The 21,555-nt window shown below is 34.5% G+C and overlaps 1 protein-coding gene across 8 annotated transcripts in view; it reads left to right on the forward strand.

Moving 5' to 3' along the window:
• LOC149797805 (pericentriolar material 1 protein-like) overlaps positions 1-21,555 on the forward strand; it is a 135,330-nt gene that overhangs the window by 60,593 nt on the left and 53,182 nt on the right. For all 8 annotated transcript variants that reach the window (XM_089962781.1, XM_089962786.1, XM_089962783.1 and 5 more), the window contains 7 exons: positions 6,090-6,323; positions 7,042-7,165; positions 10,578-10,698; positions 11,953-12,130; positions 15,017-15,144; positions 18,012-18,200; positions 20,733-20,836. In XM_089962781.1, the coding sequence (XP_089818907.1) occupies positions 6,090-6,323; positions 7,042-7,165; positions 10,578-10,698; positions 11,953-12,130; positions 15,017-15,144; positions 18,012-18,200; positions 20,733-20,836 (1,078 nt within the window). The remainder of the gene's footprint in view (positions 1-6,089; positions 6,324-7,041; positions 7,166-10,577; positions 10,699-11,952; positions 12,131-15,016; positions 15,145-18,011; positions 18,201-20,732; positions 20,837-21,555) is intronic.

The following is a 21,555-nucleotide window of genomic DNA, read 5'->3' on the forward strand; positions in this document are numbered from 1 at the left end:
CAGCTAGAATGCTCTCCTCTTTGAAGGCACATGAGGGATTCCATGATCTCTGGTTCGGACGTCATGGAAGGAACAGTAATGACTACAACAAGGACCTTTCCGATTTGTTGTCTAGTTATGACATGTCCAGGCCCTACTGGCACACTTTGTTCCCAAAATGGAACCTCTCCTTGGTTCTGACATGGTTCAGTTTATCTGAGTATGAGCCCATGTCTTCTGCATTGCTGAAGTTGTTATCTTGCAAGAATTACTTCCTGGTAGTGCAGGCTTCAGTGAGTTGCATGCACTGTCCATAGATCCAAACTCTTTGTAGTTCTGTTCGAAGCGCTCATTTATACTAGTGTCTCAGCCCAGTTTCGTTTACCATTGATAGGCAACCAAAAAATAACTATCTGCTCTCTCTCTCTTTTAAATTCCCCATCGTAATTAGTGAAGCTGCAGGATATGGTACATGCCCTCAGAGGCACATGGGAAATGTTTGCAGCAGCCATCACAGGCTCTTCCTTCTGTTAAGGCAGGAAAGCAAGAAACAACCCAACAGATGCTGGCTGCTTTTCTAAAGGGGGTTAATGGATCTGCATATTCTGAACTCTCACATTATCCGGTACAACTTGCCAAGATTTCAGATCATGAAATGTGGGTGATTTCCATGTGCCTGACCTAGATGTAATGCCTCAGTTGGAGACAGTAGTGTCTATAGGCATGTTCAGTTTACTTTATCTAGTTTTGTATGCATAACATTGCCTTGCAGAGGGCAGAGTTGAATCTTGTCTGGATACTGGTTGCAGCCCAGGCAGTTCTATGTTCCATTCCATTCAGCACAACCTCAATCCTGGGCTTTTATTGTGACTATTGCAGGATTCACCTTGGCAGTAGCCAAGTGTGGGTTCCTGTACAATTTTTGGTTGTGCTAACTTCATATTAAAGGTTCATCTTTTCATTAGGTTAGTTGTTGTTTAACTACAGAATGATGTGTGTAGTGATTGGATGCTTAAGCATTTCCTCCTCGTACTTATTCTAATAATGTGATTGTATAATGTATTTCATGAATTTCAAAAAAGGAAACATTTTTTAGTAAATTAAATGTCTCTGAAAACACTTACCTAATCAGGTTACTATCAAGCCTACCCACCATCCTCAGCAAATGTGAGCATTATGTTACAGGTTTCACGCAGGCTTGTTAAACATCAAGGATAGAACTGATCACCTAGTGAAACAAGGGGCATTAATATGTAAGAGTTACTTCCCATCATCTATATGATATGTAGATGGAAAGATTGGTGGGTTTTTTCATCTTTCAGAGAGGGCTGGATTCAGAGTTAACTTTAGAGTATTTTCCAAATGTTAATGTAATCAGGCAGTTATTTTCAGAGTAATGATACTATATTTACTACAATATATCCTTTCTTGAAAACTGCGTTTGTCATGAAATCACAACCATCTCCATTTTGAAAAGACCAGGTGATGAACTTCACACAGTGCAGTCTTCCGGTAGCCGTTCACAGGCAGTAAATATTTTGGTAATTAGGAGAGTTAGCTCTTTGATAGAGGCAAATTATATGAATACATATTCCTGGAAAATTTGAAGTCTGGTCATTTAAAGGTAGTTCCTTTTGAAGAGAGATAACCATTAGGTGAAACTACACTTGCAGCCATCAGATCTGCTCTCAGTGTGAAAATATATATTATATAGATTTGCTGAATCCCATGGGAGTTGATGAAGCTTGAAACTGAAGAGTAAGGGTTGGAACATCCCCATTACATTTGGCATATGTTAATACTAAAGGAAAAAATGTGTAATGATTGCTGCTCAAGCATAGAAATGAAATAAAAGAAAATTAAAACTTTCAGGTAAAATGTACAGTTTCCTTGGTAAAGATGCCAAGCTTGTTAACTTGCATTTCTTAATCTTTTTCCTCAGCAAATTGATTGGCAGAGTATCTGTTGCTTTAGGGGAATAAAGCATCTAGCAAATATTTGTCATTTAATTATAGGTAGTTATAGATTCTGACTCAAATTTTAATTGGTATGCACTTGAGAATAGTGTGGTTGATAGGGAAAGTTCTGGTTACAGTGGAATAGAGAAGTTTAAAAATCCTCTGCATTCTTTAGTTTGAGTGAATAAGGTGTAGTGGGAAGGAAGATCACTTCTTATAATATGTCTTGTTTTCTTAGAGACCTGAGAACATAACATGATTTATTATATGCTCATTTTTTTCCCCGTTAACTTTACATTGTCAGAATCGTTCAGTATTCCACGACACTGAATGCGCACGACAATACACATATAGCATTCACGTGAATAAAGGAACTACTTTCTTTTGTAAACAAACAATGGACTCAGACGCCAGCACTTTTGATTTGTAAACAAATCATGTACACTCGCGTAAGAGGCTCTTTACATTGTGGTTGTTTAAATTTGTTTCTGAATGAACTAAAACATGTTTCATGGACTGCAAAAAAAACCAGCTATTTTGGCACATTCTGCATTGATACAATGTTTCGGATTTAGGCTAGCTACATTATATAAATGATGGAAGATTAGGTCCTCACAAATAATATACAAGTGACAAGGCATATACTGTTTTCTTTAGCTGGTGATAAGAATGGCAAAATAAAATATACTTACAGTTTTACATCCTGAATTTCCTCAAAATATATTTTCTTAATTCTGCAAATCCGAATTACATGAGCCATGTCATCGGTTTTCAATCTGAATTACACATTTCGAAATTGTGCTGTAATTTCGATGATAAGTACAGTTGCATCCTCCTTATTGCACTCAAAATGAAATAAGCATTAAATTCCATAGCGTCTTTTTGATAATTGCAATTGAAAGACTTCATATTTTTCCCACATTATGATTTCAAACATTCAGTGACAGAAACAGACACATTTGTAGACATAAACATGCTTCTCCCGCACCACTTCAATCCAATGTATTTCATGTATAATTTGCACAGATGAATCCAGTCCAAAATCACAAACTTTCGTCGAATCGAAACAAAATACCAAAGTATATTCATTCCAAATCAAATGGAAAAGTTGTTGCAATGCGCATTCATTCACAATATGACTGTAAATTTCAATTTTAACTAGACACGCCATTTTCTTTCGAAAGTTATGTTGAGCGCATGACTAAGTTCAAATTTATCTGGGCGGAATTATGTGAGTAATAATAATGATGTCATTGTGTAATGACAAATCTGCGCTTGTGTATTTAGTTTGGAATACGGCATTCATTCATTTACGTTGTTTCTTGTAGTGTATTTTGTTTATATAATTAAACCTTAGGTAGAATAAAAAAATGAGCATATAATAAAAAGGTTACTGCATTTGTATGGGAAAATATGAACTCATTTTGTCGGAAGGATATGCTGCACTCACAAGTTCGTGCAGTGTTCCATCCAAAAAACTCGTTCATATTTTCCCATACAAATGCAGTAACCTATAAATATTACACAAATATGGATGCAGAATCCTATTTGTTTTTGGTGTGGCCAGGATTAAAGATAATTATAAAACACGTGCATGTGTGAAATCAATTGTTGATTCATGGATGCAACGACATTTTTACAACCCATCATTCCATACTGCACATACATTTTCATGTGAGAATTGACCTTGAATTTTAATGCATGAAATTTTTAGTCAGAGAAGGAAAAATGGTTGCCAAACCTTATGATATTGGTCTAAAATTAAATGCAAGTGTCAGACACAGAGCTCACCAGATTGACAGTATTTTGGGCTTGTGTCAATACATACCTTGGAAACTAAGAGATTGCACATCATCTGGCAATCCCATTGTATCTGATAGGTTTGAAAATCAATCCTTTATTCTACAGATTGCATGGGATGTGTCTGTGATCAATGGTTCCAGTCCTTATTATTCCTAAAACTTTAAAGACTGAAAATGAAAATTTAATTTAAGTTTTGAAATGAAAATAACTTGCATGCATTTTTTAGGCTATGCTTCTGTTCACCTTGAAACTGTTTCTAATACTTTTGAAAGTTCTAACTTTAGTGAAACTTAACTTACTTACAGTTGAATGTTGGATAAAATTCTGTCTTTTACTTGAAGTTTTATGAAGTTCAAACCATGCCTAGTGTTTGAATATCATGGATTTTACAATTATTTTCATCAAACATGTCTTTGTTAGCCAGATATTTAGTAGAACCTTTATATAACAATCTTGGATGTAGAAATTTTTTACATGCAAGTCTCAGCCTGAGATTATTATGTTATGGCATTGTTAATATTTGTTTTTGTTGCCCATAACGTTACAATTGGTGGATAGAGTTTCAGAATCTTTGCCCAATCACATATCATGATTAAGTCATGTGCCAAATACCATAGACAAGACCTATGTCTGTAGGTCAAGGCATTAGCAAGGTAATTATGTGACTTGTCCGGGGTCAAACCACAGAAGATATTTTAATTTTGCTTAGCATATTCATGAGTAGACAGTGTTTCAAATACAATAGCCATTCTTCTGCATCAAGGTTAAGGTCATTGAAAAGAGAAAATATAATTGTGTGACTTACATTCTTGTCCAGAATACGGCTCTTCAACCACTGATATTTTATCAAAACTTTGTCTTACTCATGACCAGACAGTGTGTCAGATCCTGAAGTCATATGCTCAACCTCAAGCTTATGGTCATGGCAAGGGAAAATGTTAAGTGATTTGTATTCTTGTTGGGAGTGTAATTTTTTAATCATTGAAGATATTTTAATTAAACTTTTGCCAGTTATATACTGTGTAACATTAGTGTGTCACATTCTATATCCATGCCCCAGCCTGAATAGAGATGTCTTTTTAAATTTCCCTTCCATTTTCTGCCTGCAGGCATCAGATCAAAGTCTTTTATATCAACACCAACAAGATTGATTCTCATAACATAGCCATGAATGTCAGTACATTGCCTGCACTGCAGCTTTGTTTTCATCAAATTCTGGTGCATAAATATGTGCTCACACTTTATGCTTGTATACGTATCAAATGAATAACATTCGGCTACTGTGATTCATTGAAACTGTTTTTCAGTAAATCATCAGTCCTCTAAAAAGTTTGTCAACGAGGTACTTGAGAACTCATCACTTGTTCGGCACTGATTGCGTAACTTTTCTTTCTTAGTTGACCATAATGAGTGATCAAAGTGCCCATGTGATTATTAATAAACTCTGGCTGCCATGAACATTTTCAGGGAAGGTGTTTGGCTCAAATACCATGAAAATCTTGTGGTTAAGGAATCATATAATGTATGTTTGGCTGGCAAGTCATCGTCTTGTGATGAACACATCTGTTCTATCCCTTTGAAGTGATCATTGTCACATGTTGCTATAAGAAACTCATTGCAGAGAGGATCACGTGGGGTGTATCTCAGCGGTACTCAGTTTGAAGCCATGTCAAAAATACATCAAAATGTTATTTTATGGTAATGTCTGACAAATCTCTTGTCTGCCAACAAATTTCCATCATTATTATACTTATGTTTTGACATAGTAGTACTCTCACAAACAGTAAAACTAGGACTGATACTTAATCATTGTCTCATCTAGGCATATTTAAGTCTGCCAATTTACAAAAACCAAAAATACTTTTAAAATAACCAACATTTTTACTCTGAAGCGTATCTTCGCAATTTATTCCTTTTTGTTCAACAGTAGATCAAGTTGCCTAGCTGTGCCTCAATTTAACCAGCTATCTGAACTGTATAACCTTTAGGCGATTGAGCTGTAACATGCATATATGGCAACACATAAATTGATTGCATGACAAAGAAACAGTTTGTGCACCAGACTTAGTGACCTTTGAAGTATACTTCATTAAGGTCTTTATTTTAGAGTTTTATGGATAAACAAATTTAAGACAGTTTTATATAATTATATTTAGGAATATCCTATGACCAATGTCCATTTGCTTAGAGCATATGCAGTCAAATCCTTCAAACTGCCAAATATGGGGATTTAAGGAAGCCTGAATGATACATCATGCTATTTACTGTTCACAGTTAAAATGAGTGCATTATACACAAGTATAAATGGCAATCAGATATAAAAATAAGCTTTTCTTGTGTACAATTTAGGAAACTGAAAGCTGCTAAGGAAAAACTGAAGAGACTGCAGAGCCTGGTGGCTATGGTACAGCAGACACCCGAGGTAGTTGGAGACCTGCCAGATAACATTGCAGAGATTGCAGCGAGCCTTGAAGAAGTTGAATCTCAGTTAACACAGGCTGATGATCGAAACAATGCATCCGTCAGTGAGGGTGAGGTACAACTCAACACACAGCAGCCACTCAGCCTGCAGACTGCTGAAAGGTTAGTACTAAAAGGAGGAATGTTCTTTACACATTTTATTGTCTTGTCTGCTTTTGCATTGGAGAGACAGATTGATCATTTAGGAACGGGCCCCCAAATTTTGTTGCTGAAATCAATTCTGTAAATGTCACTTGGTTTAAAGTTTATTCTGGGATATGCTAGGAGTTCCTGTCTTGTCTGCATAGCTGCCAAGAGTCCAATTTTTTCTGTTTATTGGAATTGAAATATCAGATTCAGTCGAGTTTTGCCTTTTGCTTTTTGGGAATTATTCAGTTTCAATGATACACAGAAAAATGCATTCTGATTGGTACTTGTGTTGTTACACCTCCATATGTAACTAGAACCAACAATGACTGTGATCAAATTAAAAACAAATGCACACATAGTGCCTATCAGTTCCCATTATACTCTGTTAATAGTATCTTCCTGTATATGAAATATTTGACAAACCTTCTGTCTTCTTACAGACATCATGACAGGGCATGGGATAGTACACTATTGTCTTTTTATTGGAACAAAAATGTAATGACTTTTCTGTTTTTACTCTTGTCTGTTTGTGACTTCCTAAGAATACATCACCTAAGTCAGTGAATAAGTGTTGATGGAAAATAACAGAAAGAGAAAACAGAAACACAGTTTTCCAAAGATGACTCATGAAAGGTTAGGCTTTTGTCATCATTTTATGTATATTTACCTACAGTCCATTTTTATATGACAGGAACAAATTCTATGAAAACAAGATGCGGGAGCAACTGCAAGAGCTTCAACAGTTGAAGGAAGAAAAGGAAAGACTCCTTTCAATCCAACAGCAGCTCCAGAAATTACATGGGAGATTTCAAACTGTGAGTCTTTTTGTGTATTTAATTCCAAGATTATTTTTTTATAATTCTGAAACATTATTTTATTGTATACTCGAAACTACAACCTCTTTCTTTCTTGCTTACTGTCCAGGAAATAATTTTTGTTTCTTTTTATGTACAAAATCAATATTACTCCATACACTAGAACAAATTAAGAAATAGTTATAGTATATGTGAGATAAGCCATTTCTGGCATCTTTCTGTGCAAATTTTGCTATGGGGAAATTATTCAGAAAAAAATCATGCCCTAATTAAATACAGCATGCATTATTTTCACAAAGTTATAACTTGTAGATGCTTAGTTTAATATCACAAACAGCATCTGGTTGTCTCCACAGTGGTAACAGAGACAGTCAGCAGCGAGTTTTGCTGTCATTTATTTTAGACTGATTCTGTTCATGCTGTTTGTTTCTAGTCTTTTTGCAAAAAAATATATAACATTATATTCTTGTTTCTGCCCATCCATTTGCCCATCCAACTTTGAAATGTTAACTTCTTTGTGATTTAATTATAACACATTCACATACAAAGTTAAGAAATAATACAAAGAAAACAAGCATTTCTTTAAATGAATGAATAATTGTTTCCACTTTGTAAGTCTCAAACTGTTTGAGAGTAAGGGATGAAATGTATTCTTGTACAGAAGGTGTGTTATGTACCACATTAGGTTTTCTATTAAGTTTTCCATCTTCATTTCTCTTCTATTCTAGCTTCAGTTTCTTTTGAGATATGGGATGAAATTTTTTATACTTAAATAAAATCACTAGAAGGTGTGAACCACTTTGGGAATCCTATGTTCAAGTCAAGGTCATAAAGATCATACTTCAGTATTTTAGTTTTCATGACACTTTCCTTTAGGCTCTGTAACTTGGTATATCTATATATGATCACTAGAAATTTTGTCATTTACCTTATTGGGGATCCTATTGTCAGGGTCGTGGTTTAATATTTTGTTTTCCACAACAGTTTCTTTTCTACTTTTGAACATTAGAGGCATTTGAGATTAAGGGATTGAACTTTACTATAGAAAGACCTGTGCACCCTCCATATTTTTCCATATTTTATATGGAGAAAATAGCAAATATGGAAATATGACTTTCAAGTGCCAAATCTGATGATGTGCAAGGTAAAAATACAGAAAGTTTGTTTTTAGCAAGTACAAAAATAAAGCAGTAGCAATCCACCTTAGTTCTAAATTAAAAAGAAAGGTTGTATGCAAAATGCCCTGTAATTGTACATGTGTAAGGTTTATTTGTCTTCTGTCCATGGTGTAAACAGTATCATGGCTGAGCAGGGTTTGGAAAATTAATCTGAAATGACATCTATCAGGAAGAGAGTGGCTGAAGAACAATCAACTTAAGCCAGAGATACTAAGAGACGAGTATAGCAGTTTATCACATAATACAGCAAGACCTTGCTGTTTATTTCTGCTTGCAGAAAGGGCGATAGTTATGCCATCCGCCAGCTGTGTGAAACCAATACATCAGTTGGGAATGGTGGCAGGAATGACATCTCTTGCCACATAAAATCATGCAATATTTTACATCATTTTTCTTTGCATTGAGAATTTGGTTACAAGATGGAATAAAGGTGCGATGGTAACTTTGTGTGTTACTAATGGTATGCACTTGTCAGGAATACTGAAAGTTGACATGAAATACCAAAAATGGCCCAGAAAATACTAAAAAACATTTTGAAGGGGTGCACAGGTCTGTAGATACCATATTTAGAAGGTGTGCTGAGTTTCACATCTGGTAACCCTGTCATCAAGTTCACAAATCACTATTTAGGTTTCAGTAACATTTTCTCATATTCTCTTTAACTTAAGAGCTGTTTTAGATAAAAGGATGAACTTGATATATTTATTAGTTGTATTGGTCAGAAATCAGAAAAAGTTAAGTGGTCTGCTGTCCACTCTCTTTCAGTCTGTTACAACAATTTTGTCATCACTATGTCTCCTGAACTACATGGAGGATTGCCATAAAACTTGACAAACATATTCTCAAGACCTTGCTGCTGATAAATGAAAATGGTGATGCTCAAATATCTTGAAAATTTTCTTATCCCTACTCCTACTGAATGGATGGTCATATCATACTAGGGTTTTCACTGAAACATTTTTTTATATGTCTAGTTGATCCCAAATGTTAATGATGGTGATTCAACATCCAGTACTACTGGCCTGGCAGCTATCTTAAAAATCTTGTTATTGCTACTCCTTATGAACAAAAAGTAATACAGTGATGCCCCTCTTATAAGGCCACCCCTTCCGCTGCAGGATAGTGGTCTTATGAGAGGGGTGGCCCTTCTTGTGAGTGATTACACAGATGTGAAAAATAACTACATATGAAGTATGAAGAACGTAACTAATGTTTATATATTTAATATTTTGATTTAGAAATCACAGGAAAATTATCAGGTTATGGATTATGTGATTAAGATCAATGTTTTTTGGGGTTTTTTAAAAACATATATGAATAATCATCGGTCATAGTGCAAAACTACCTTGTCAGTTAAATCTGGTCAAAATTTTTTTATTTAACTATCTCTGTATGTCTGTTGATTCTTTTTACTCATTCACTGCAGTTGAACATATATTGACAATGTTTATTTGAATCTTTCTGATATCAGATTTCACTTTAGTGAACAAAGGACTCTCCATCTTTTTTATTTATTCTCATGGCTTTCACATTTTATTTGAAACTGAGAATGCCTGACAACATTTTGCACTTTTGTGACAATTTATTTCTTCGTGGGCAATATGTACTTTTTAGAAGAAGTGCTCAGTATTGATAAAGGATGTGAGCTTATAAAGTGATTGACTTTTTTAAAACTATTTTCCCTCCCATCTGGCCAGTTTTTTCATTTCGTAATCTGTGAGTGGGAATTCAGAAAACATAACATACCATTTTACTGTCAGGCGACCGGATCTCACTGTGCCTTTCAGCGACTAGCTTTCGTGTTTTTTTGTTATAATGATTGGTGCATGTTATACTGGCTGACATGTATAGCCTCATGTGCTAAAATATGGCATTAAACCCAAAACGGGCACAACTGATGTACCTTCAGATATGAATGAAAATTAAAAAATAAAGAACCTTTGAAACATTTGTTTTTTTAACTTGTGCTGTCATTTGCATTGGACAAATTTCTGTAGAAAGCATTCTGCTGACTCCACTTTCTTGAACAATTGCTCTTGCAAGTGGCCATTAGGCTGATGTCAACCAGTGAGCAATCTCAGGCCTGCTTCGCTCTCTTGTTGAGGAAGAAAAGGTCAGAGAACCCAGAAAGAAACCACATGTAACAAGTCAATATCAAACCAGACAGTACAGAGTGGGCAGATAAGTTTTGTGCTATCATAACACAATGTAATAATGTGATTCCTTTTTCTTAGGCAAATCAAACTGAGGATGAGACTGATGCTGCAGCCCCCAAACCTAGCTCCACCAGCCAGAATCCTCCATCAGAGCCCCAGGTACCACAAGCACAACAGCAGTCAGGTCCAAGTGTCAAATGTAAGCATTTTACATAGATTTATTTTATTGTGACCTTGAATAACCACTCCAAAAGGACAGTAGAGCTCCAAAAGTGATAACTCAGTATTATTAAAAAGATAGTGTCAGAATATGCTATTTATTTATTTTTAGTCATTTTTTTATCCCCTTCCAATGATGTCAAAAGAATATATACAGTAAAATGAGGGACATAGATTTTGTCCTAATAATCAGTTGTCCAGATGACCAAATCTTGATCAAAGAGTAAAACTTAAAGAAAGTACGGCAAATTTGTCATTGGTAGCCATCCATGACTCGGGGAAAAACAGAATGACCAGACACCTGCACCTGGTTGTATTTTTCCAGATACAGGGAACAGCAAGTTATAAATATTTCCAAGTAGAGTAATTTTTAATAATTTGCAAGCTTGCTTACTTGTATAAGAATAGCAGAAATTTTATGTCTCAACAGATTAAAATGAAAAAGAAAATAATTTATTTGTCACATTGATCCATATTTTGAGCAAGAAAGTTGCCTTTGCAGAACTGAACTGATAGAATATGCGTTTTCTTTTTTTCTTTTTTTTTTAAACCCCAGCAAATAGATTTAACATTGTTATGGTTGACATTATGACATTACTTGTACTGAACTGAGTGCACTCCAAGATTGCTTACTCAGTGGTAGTTGTTTATTGCAAAAGAGCACAAGATGATCGGTTTTATTGGCTGACAACTGTCCTACTGGTTTTGTTTAGTTTGGACAACAATGGAGAATACATGTTCGGTGATCAGGATAGAAAATGTAAAGAAGAGAAGATGATATCTTCAGCAGAAATACTACTGTGTGTATTTACAAAGTAGTGTGGAAAAATGTATGCTTAAATGTCCAAAATAAATTTTAGAAGAGACTGATTACCCAAGCTTGAGGAATTCAACTCCCAGTATGGAAGGCCCACAGTAAGGGAGGTTGATAATTGTGTTTGAATATTCTCAAGTGAACCAAATCCATTGTTTCTAAATGATTCCACTTTTTGACCTGGTAGGGGCCCTTGAGGCCCACTTTTTCCATTTCAAGAATGAACACTCAGAGAGAAGTAAGCCAACATTAGCAGTTTATACCTATCTGAAATGATATGTAAGATAATTTCAATCTCAATGGATGTCATTCAGAATTTAGCGTTGACAAACACCAGATAAGAATTGAAGAGCCACTCAAGATTTGTTCATTTAAAGCATTCTGTCTGTAAATCATTTGTCATCTTTAATATTCTTCTAGTTTCATCCAATGAAGAAGTGTATGATAAGATGAGAAAGCAGCGCATGTTACGAGAGGAACTTCGTGATAAAAAGAAACAGCTAGAGTCCATAATGAAGAAAGATCGCAACAAGCGCAGCTACTACAAGAACCAAGATAATCAGAGTGATTCTGTCTCTTACTCTACCGATGCATATGGGTAAGTATTAAAGGGCATTTTGATACTTAAAATTGTTACCTTTTTATTTATATTATCTTAAGTCGGATGCCTTAGTCATAGAAGTATCTCTCAGCTAATCAACATTTGCTTTTCTGGTCCATAATTTGTAATGGTTGGCAATGTTGTACTTTGTGCAAGTCCCTGCAAAGTTCTCTTGTCTTCCTATCAGCACCAAGGTGCAACACTGATGGTTGTAGAGATTTTCATGCCACTTTGCTGAAGTGTATAGAATTACTGGACAGTGTATGGCATGCAATACATTTGCCCAATCTCAAGGTGAGGGTGGCAGCATGGGAAAAATGTGGTTTTTTGTGATTTGTCTCTTTGTCTAGAGCAGGGTTGGGCAAACTACGGCCCGTGGGCCGCATGTGGCCCACCAAGGGCTTTCATGTGGCCTGCCAAGGGTTTTCATGTGGCCTAGGAACAAGTCATCATTCGCACTGACTCTGTTTATGTTACTCTGTTTATCAAATAAATGTGCTTCTTTTGACGTTTAAGTTTTCAAATATTAACAACATATTAACAACTGAAGATTAATTATGATGTTATTTAGAAAAACCTTTTGTTTTTGCTATTTCAAATATTAATTATTTTACTTAATGAACTATGCGGCATGCGACAAGGTGTAAATTTGTGTATGCGGCACTTGCACTGGAAAGTTTGCCCACCTCTGGTCTAGAGAATAATTTTGGCACCACTGAAGATATTTTAATGAAATTGTTTTAGCCAGTTATGCATCATGTGTAAAATGTGCCACATAAAAATAACCAAGGAACCTTGTCCAACTTGTGACAGTGGACACTATACCATATGTACTTGCATATAAGCCTTTTCATGCCGACCTCTCAAATTGAATAGATACATTTTTAAAAGTGCAGCTGTATTAAAAAATAGTGTTAATGATTTTAAAATTTTAAAATTGACTTAAAAGTCTTGAAAAAATCTTTAAGTTTTGTTATTATAACCATTTTAGTTGGAACCAGTAACCTGACTGCTGATTTTAGTTTTGGAGAAATTTAGTATACATATTTGAACCTCTTTGGGAGTTACTGTCAGTTCTGGAAATTTTTATTTTTGGTCCAGAAAAGGATGGGAATCTTTTTTTTTTTTTTAATTTTATAGCAGGAACCCTGATTACAGCCTTTCCTGGGGGTTCAGGTTAGGTATATGATCTGTTCTTCAGATATCTGCATTAACAATATATACTGGCAGTCCACAAGAAAACTTTAAAATGTTCCAATTTAGACCTTGTTGCATGGATAAAAAAGTCTACCTCCCTTCTTCCAGACTTTTATTTTTTTTATAAATTATTTGGCTTATATGCAAGTATGTACAGTAATTCCATGACTGGTATCCTTGGCCAGAGGATAACCTTTAAATCATAGAGATATTTTGATGAAACTTTGCCCAAGTATATTGGCTGGATGGTTTGTTGCATCCTATAGTAAAACCAAACATTCAGGTCATGGCCGAGTGGTCCAAAGCGCTCTCCGTTACGGATCACTGCCATCTCACCTTTGTCTGCATGGGTTCGAGTCTCGGATTCGGCTAATGTGGGTATGTGAGAAAGTTTGCCAGTAGCTTCTTGTGGGTCGGTGGTTCTTTCTGGGGTTATCTCGGTTTCTTCCTCCACCATTAATAGTGGCTGCCATGTATAGCCTATCTTGTGCTGAAAAATGGTGTTAAACCCTACAACAACAACAACAACAACAGTCAGGTCATAACACTGTTGTATGAATAAGTAGAAAATTGGTATTTGAATATTCATTTGTTTACCTAGTAAGTTTGTAAAAGGAACAAACAAGGAGAAATAATTTCAAAAATATCACCAAAGTCCAGACTACATCTTACAAGGCAATCATAATGCCAAAATTCTGAATAGTTACATTGTTCACATCATCATCATTTCTGTTCATTGTCATTTGGACACTCTTTAAAAGTTAATGTGCAGTTTGGAGATGCAATCAATGTATTTAAATGTAATTTAGTTACATATTCCTCCTGTATATGCAATTTTGACTGAACAGATCACTTCCTTGTGATATTTAAGCTCTTCTGGACATAGACAGAAAAGCTTATGCTATTGCCTGTTGTTGGAAGTTTGTCTATCCATTAGATCCATGACTGACATTTACAAAAATATGACTCGAGTTTACAGTATTTTCAATGCAGCTTGGCAGGGAGTGGGTAGTGTCAGTAAATATCAAAGTAGACAAAGAAAGGGAGATGTATTTGATACCTTTAACAAATATTCAAATCCCGTCTTAATATATTCAGTTAATGTAAAATATAGTATCCATTTCAGCTCAACTTTGTGATCAAGGTCATGGCAAAGAAAATGTAATTCTGTGACGTTTATCTTTGTCAGGAATATAACTTTTGAAGTTGATGAAAACATCTTAATAAAACTTGAACCAGTTAGATATATCATGATTAAACAGTGTCATGTACCATAGCCATGCCCATTGACTCAAATTTAAGGTCATGACAAGAGAAAATTTAAATCCATGAGCTCCATCCATCCATGTATGAATAAAACTTCGTACGAATGTACAGATGTACTAGTAAATATGAATGGTTTCAGTACTATAACTTAAGTTTTCCAGTGGTTACTGAGCTTTGTGGATAGCTTGCACTTAATTTGGGAGTCAATAGGTCAAAAGTCAAGATCATTATGACTGAGGGATGAAAATGGTTTCTACATGCAAATTTAAGTTATCTACATAGATGACCGTTGTCATGGGACTAGATATAATGTGCCATTTACAGTACTTTTGTTAGCTTATATGTATTTCACCTCACAAACATTTTGAGTAATTTACGTTTTATTATATTTGTATAAATAAAATGATAAATGTATTTCAGTGCCACTGCAAGTATTGATGCCACCATGGCCACTTGGGGTGGTTCTACAGTGGATGCCCTAGAAAGCATCACAGAAGATGGTGCAGTAGACCATCAAGACAATGAAGGGGATGAAGGAGTAGATGATGGTATGAGGCTTTATCAACCTTGCTTAGTTTTTAATTTGTATGGTATGGCCCTGTGTGCATCATATGTTGTCTCTCTGTCTCTCCATCAGATATTGCTTGTAATCAGTCTCGAGTCCAAATTTCTGATCAGATTTGGAATGTGGGATTTTATTATATACTTAAGTGTGAAATATAAAAAAATTAATAGGTGAAATAATTTTCATATTTTTTCATTTCTGTACTTAAAGTGAAAAATATATCCTTATATTTTCACATGTGAAAATAACAGTTTCCCATCATGCCATAAAAAATGTGATTATGTATGCCTACAGACATTATCCCATCAGCTAGAAAATCCAACACTTTGTGAGCTAAAACAAATAAAAAGAAATTGTTACTTTTCAGACATGGGTATTTTTTTTTGCTGAAGAAATTTGATTCTGTGCCAATTACATCTTTATGAAGTTATTTCACTTTGACAACTATGATGCACTGCTAAATTGGACTTTTTTGTGTTCAGATAGAGTAAAATGTCAAAAAATGTAATTTACTGTAAGAGATTCATGCTTTGTTATGAGATGACCTTGCATCTAATTGGTTGAGATTATTACAAGTCTGGAAGCCATAATTTTGATCTGATTTGAACTTTTTGATACACTGAATGTAACTTGTAGTTCAAAATTCTTGATTGAAGTGAACATTTTATTTTAAAATATAGCTTGCCTGCATTCCTTTTGCTTTGAGTATTTTTAACCAATATTTGCACTGTTAATTTATCTTTTATTGTCTAATTACCCTTTATATATACCATTTACATTCCCTTTTGATCAGGAACCTTCATATATTTTCATCATATTATTGTTGTGTTTTTGTACTTTTATCACTCTGGCAATAAACTTTTTTGATACATACTGTTTTATTATATAACCTTTAATGTAGCACTCTATAGCCTTATGGCAATGATGCATCTTAAAATCCACAATAAATCAATCAATTAATCTGATCTGATTTCTGTCAGCTTGGAATATGAATTTATCTTCATGATCTTGAATAAGTTTCATAATGAGGAAGATGTAAGTATATTATTCCTTTTATCATCAAGATCTTGGACAGTTTCTGTTGGAAGCAGAATCCATACATATTATTCAAGTGATCTTGCATGTGATTTGAGTTTTATACCACTCTACAGACAATTTCTTATCCTTTTTTTATCATTCATGGTAAATATAATTAAATCATTCACCTCTTTGCTGAATACTGTTATGAAAACAGGATCCCTGCATATTATGAGGTGAATATGCATCTGATTGGTTGAGCTTGTCAATAATTTTGCAGCTCTATTTCAGGTGATATTTTTTCCAAACATTTATAATCAGATTTGGTAAATTGGCTAATATGATCAAGATGTTGGATGAATTTTATTATGAGCAAGACCTATGCATTTATCTTAAAGGTTGCCATGCATCTAATGCAAAGATTGTTCTAACCACAGTAGTGACTGTATTTTTTATATGATTCTGATCAAGCTTGTTAAAGAATTTTTATTAAGCTTGGCAAATTAACCAGTGTCATGAAAATCTTGCCAGACTTTTGCTTATGGTTGAAATTCACACACATTAATGATGTGATCTTGCATCTAATTAGCTGAACTTGTCAACAATCTAGCCACTGTATTCCTGATCAATTTTTAAACAAATTTGTTAAAAAGTCTTATATTATTAAGATGTTGGTTGAGTTTGATTAGGAGCAAGATCAATGTGTATTGATGAGGAAGTCTAATATGTGATGTGCTGTGCTTATTACCAATTGGAGACCAAATTCCAAGCAGACTTTGCTCGACCTTAAGGGTTTTTGGACAAGTTCTGTATTAGGTGCATATTAATGAGGTACATTGCATGTAATCGACAGCTTATTACCTGTCAGTATTTTTCATCTAATTTCTATAAAACTTGGTATATGAATTTTATATTATAAAGATCTTGTGTGACTTTGATTATGATCAGGAGACCAGGTGTAGTATTGCACATGTATGTTTGGAACCAAGTTTTAGCAGTAAGTAGTTCACTACATAAAAGTCAACATCCAACATAGTTTGTGAGGTAGTTTACATTGGTTGCGTTCTTATAATACTGCATAAGCTTGCTTAGTAAAATTGTCAACTGTTCAGTTATATAAGCTAAATGAGCAATGCCATTTATTTTGAAAGTTGAGACTTGTATTATAATAATTCTGAAACAAATTCTGGTGAAATCAACAGCTTGGATGGGTGACTACCTACCCTTACATTTATCACAGTTGTGGTTAGACCTGGGTGGCACAGCTTTGCAGTCATTGCATTGGAACCTTAAATAATGTGAATATTAATTGTGTCATAATGTTCTAGCTGGATGATTAAAATATATTTAATACAAAGACCTCAGTAATTTGAATTTTCATAAACCCATATCCTTGGCATCACTAGAACGACTTTACAAGTCCTGGCACATGGGGTTCTCTCATGCCTGTTACCTTGAAAACATTTCATAAAGCAGTATCATGCCTGCAACACTGAAAACTTGACATAAAATGTTTTTTTTTGCTGCTACCTTGAAAACGTAGCATTCAATTTTCATATGCCTTGTAACTTGGAATCTTAAAGAACCAAAAAGGGAAACAAAATATTTTGCATCCGAAATACTTTGATTTTGCATAGATTGTTTAAATTCAAATTCAGATTATCAGAAAATACAATCATTTGGCTTCATGTAACCATTTTCTTTAGTATATTTACATCTTGAAACATTAGGAATGGCACATAACTTATTTAAGCATTTTAGCATACAGCCCTTTGGACAGAATGTTGTTTTTTTTTAAATAGCAAAATAAACATTTAAAGCAATTGTTTGCAGCCTACCCCAGTGATGGCATTGTACAGGTGGAAGAGGAAGAGGAGGAAAATGACTCGGATAATGAGACATACACAATAGAAGAAGATGTGAGACAGAGGCGCAGAGCCAGGGCCAGTCAAATGCAGGCCAGTAAACAGAATAAAAACAAAAACAGAAGATCCTTTCCCAGAGCCAGTGATCAGAACCAAGGTCAGTAGTTTTCGCACATGTCTTTGTAGATAACAAGATATATGCATCCCTAAAGACATATGTCATCATTAGCAGTGACATTTTGAGCAGAGGTTTTCAAATGCCAGCAGTTCATTCTGGTTGGAGAGAAACATTGATTAATAAATCTTTTACTGTAGATGAATGTTTAAATGACTTCATTACTATCATTATGACCAACAGGCACAAAACTGTGCAGGGAATTTGTAAAATTCTCTTCATGTGCCTGTCATAAGGAGGAACATATTATCTAATGATAACTGTCTCTAATAATTTTTATTTCTGTGTAACTCCAGTTATTCAACATTACCAGACTTTCAGGGCTTGTGTTTTGACTAGTGCAATCACTCTCACATGCCATCATGCTCCTTAAATTGCTTCACCAATGTTATTGTTCAAGACAAAGATTTCCAGATGTATTTTGAGTGAACTTCTCAACTTTTGTCCTAGATTTCATGGTAGTTGTCTATCACAAATATTGATATGTTTATAGGTTCTGCCATTTTGATATATGATAACATGTGCTGTAAACGATGATGTTTTAAATATTTGAGGAGAGTGAATAACTCTCCTCAAAACTACCAGGAGAGATGCAAACAGATCTTCTGCATTTTACAAAACGCAAGTCATGAACTTTGTGGATGGCTTGCATTTGGAGTAAGGAAGAGGACTTAATTTCAGGGTCAAAACATCACTTTGAAAGAAGACTGTATTTCACATAATTACTCAATTTGCCTCCATCTGCAGTTACCAGATTTTGTTGATAGTGAACTTAGTACATGGAATAAGCCTATACATTTTAAGGTCAAAGGTCAGCATCATGGACTAAGAGAAGGAAGTGTCCTGCCAAACAAAATTCAGAATATTTTACCAAAGTTTGTGGACAATTTACACACGGGGTAAAAAAAAAGGTATATTGATATTTGGGTCCAAAATTAAAAGGATAGGGTCTGTGAGACAAAGAATAAAGATGGTTTCTGTAAACAAAAAGATTCAGCTATCAACTGTGTACGTTAACCAAAGATTGTGGAGGACTCTAAATTGTTTTAAAAAGAAGTCTTTTGATGTTTGAGTGAAAGTTCAAGATAACTAGCTTTACTAAATGGTTTTTGCTTAATATGTTTTGTTATAGACCATGTACCTTAGGCCAAGTTTATGGAGTTCTTGCACTAAAAATAGCCAAGAGGCTTAATGATTTTAAGGTTTAAAAAAAAGGTCAACAGTCAAAGTCTTATGTGGCTGTAAGAAAAATTGTGCTCAATAACCTTTGCTCTAGTGTAAGTTCCTTGACCAAATGTTTTGGATAGCTTACACTTAGAGTAATAAAGAAGCATATAGTTTTGAGGCTCTAAAGGTCGGGGGCCACATTTATGGTAAGTCTGCATTTATGGTAAGTCTGATAAGAAAATAGTGTTTTCTGCATATTAATTCAAGAATTCACTGTGACCAAATTTCAAGGTCATTAAGATTCATTTGTCAGTAATTTTAAGTCAGCCACTCCTTACCAGTGTCTACACCGAGGACTATTAAACATAGGGCAAATATATGATATGCCATTCAGGATACTCTTGTTGTGACCTATTTTCATTTTTATTCACTCCTCAATTTAAAATTCCATTACTTTACATTGCACAAATTTAGACAGGTTGTTTTCCAGGGTTTGTCAACACATAACAAAATGGCCATTGCCATATATGTTGACAAATGCAACTGTTTCTTCTTCGAATACAATGGATCATTATACTTTAGATGGAGTACATGAACAACATTGCATATCCAGCCCTCCCAAGGTAAAAAGTTGTTCACCATGTCTTTTGGGATTTTTTGCTACAAATGTGTTAAAATATGATCTGCTAGCCTAAATGGAAGTCAGATGAATGGACTTCATAAGAATAGAGAAATTGACATTGAATCCTGTCATTTACTATATTTGCATGTACGTGCTCAGCAAGCTCTTACAAGAGCCGTCGCATGTGCTGTCCACTTTATGCGATGGAATTTGTTTATACAAGCATTCTTTAACCATTATCTATATATATATATATAATTTTGTGAAGTTGCCTCTATGAAACTGATGTAAGCCTACCTTATACTAGTCCATTTTAAGTAAGGTTGTGTCCCCTACATCCCTTGTTATTCATCTATTTTATCCAAAAGCTTTATTTTTCATATTTAAGAAAGTAACCAAGATGTACTTACCCTATCAATTCATCCAAATGGTTATTTATCATTCTTATAGGTTCTTTCTTGAACTGTAACAGAGGCATATTTGTATGCGTGTGTTGTAGCTATGTTCATAAAAGTTTTTACTGATTTAACCTTGTGATTATAAGTTTCATGGAAGGACTGTTTGTTCTATTAAATTCAATAAAATTTGTAAATAGGACATAATTTTACCATGAAGTTTTTTTCTTTAGTTTATCAAGTGAATATGGTGTAGATCTATTGGTAAGACTAAGAAGAATAAATGATCAGTGAAATTGATATATAGATATTTTTTTAATTTTTTAATAGGTGGTGCCCGACCAAAAGAAAGAAATACATGGAATCCCAAACAACAGCCCTCATTTTCCAAATGGTCCAGAAGCAACAAAAACAAAGGACATTCAAAACAAGAGGTATGGTTCCAGCTCAGAACTTTTGTCTCAGTAGGAAAACAAGGACATATATTTACAGTACTCTTTTAAGGCTGTAAATATTTGTTTCCTCTCCAAAAAGACAAGATTATTAAATTTTTGTACATCTCTTTGCAGTCATGAACACATGTAAACCAAGAAATATCCAGATAAGAAAGTTACACTGGGATATTGCTCACACCAGTTCTGAAATTGGAAGTTTATTTTGTCTATTTTTGGGAATGATGCATTACATATTTTATATGCCTGGTATAATGTTATGGCGTCACTGCCCAATATATATCATAACTGTATAGTGTGTGTGATATCATAACCATAACCACTGACTCTGGGTCAAAGTCATGCAAGGGAAAGTGTAATTTTTCAAATGTATCTTTGTAGTATATATTCTTGAGCCACTTAAAGATATTTTATATTTTAATGAAACTTTCCTCTAGTTTATATATATAGTCATAGTCATACACCTTCAGGTGAAGGTCACAGCAAGCAAAAAATTGACTTGTTTCCTAGTGTGAAGCACAACTTTTGAACCAATGAAGATATTGTAATGACACTTGAATCAGGACTTGACTGTGTATCACATACCACAGCCATGGCCCTGTCTCCGTGACAAAGTCAAAGCAAGGGAAATAATATATCAGTGACCATCTATTCATGCACTGATATATCTTTTAGGGGAAGGTCATCAGGAAGGTGTATCA

Source organism: Sinohyriopsis cumingii, chromosome 6, assembly GCF_028554795.1.
Source record: "Sinohyriopsis cumingii isolate HCF-2022 chromosome 6, ASM2855479v2, whole genome shotgun sequence".
Lineage (NCBI taxonomy): Eukaryota > Metazoa > Mollusca > Bivalvia > Unionida > Unionidae > Sinohyriopsis > Sinohyriopsis cumingii.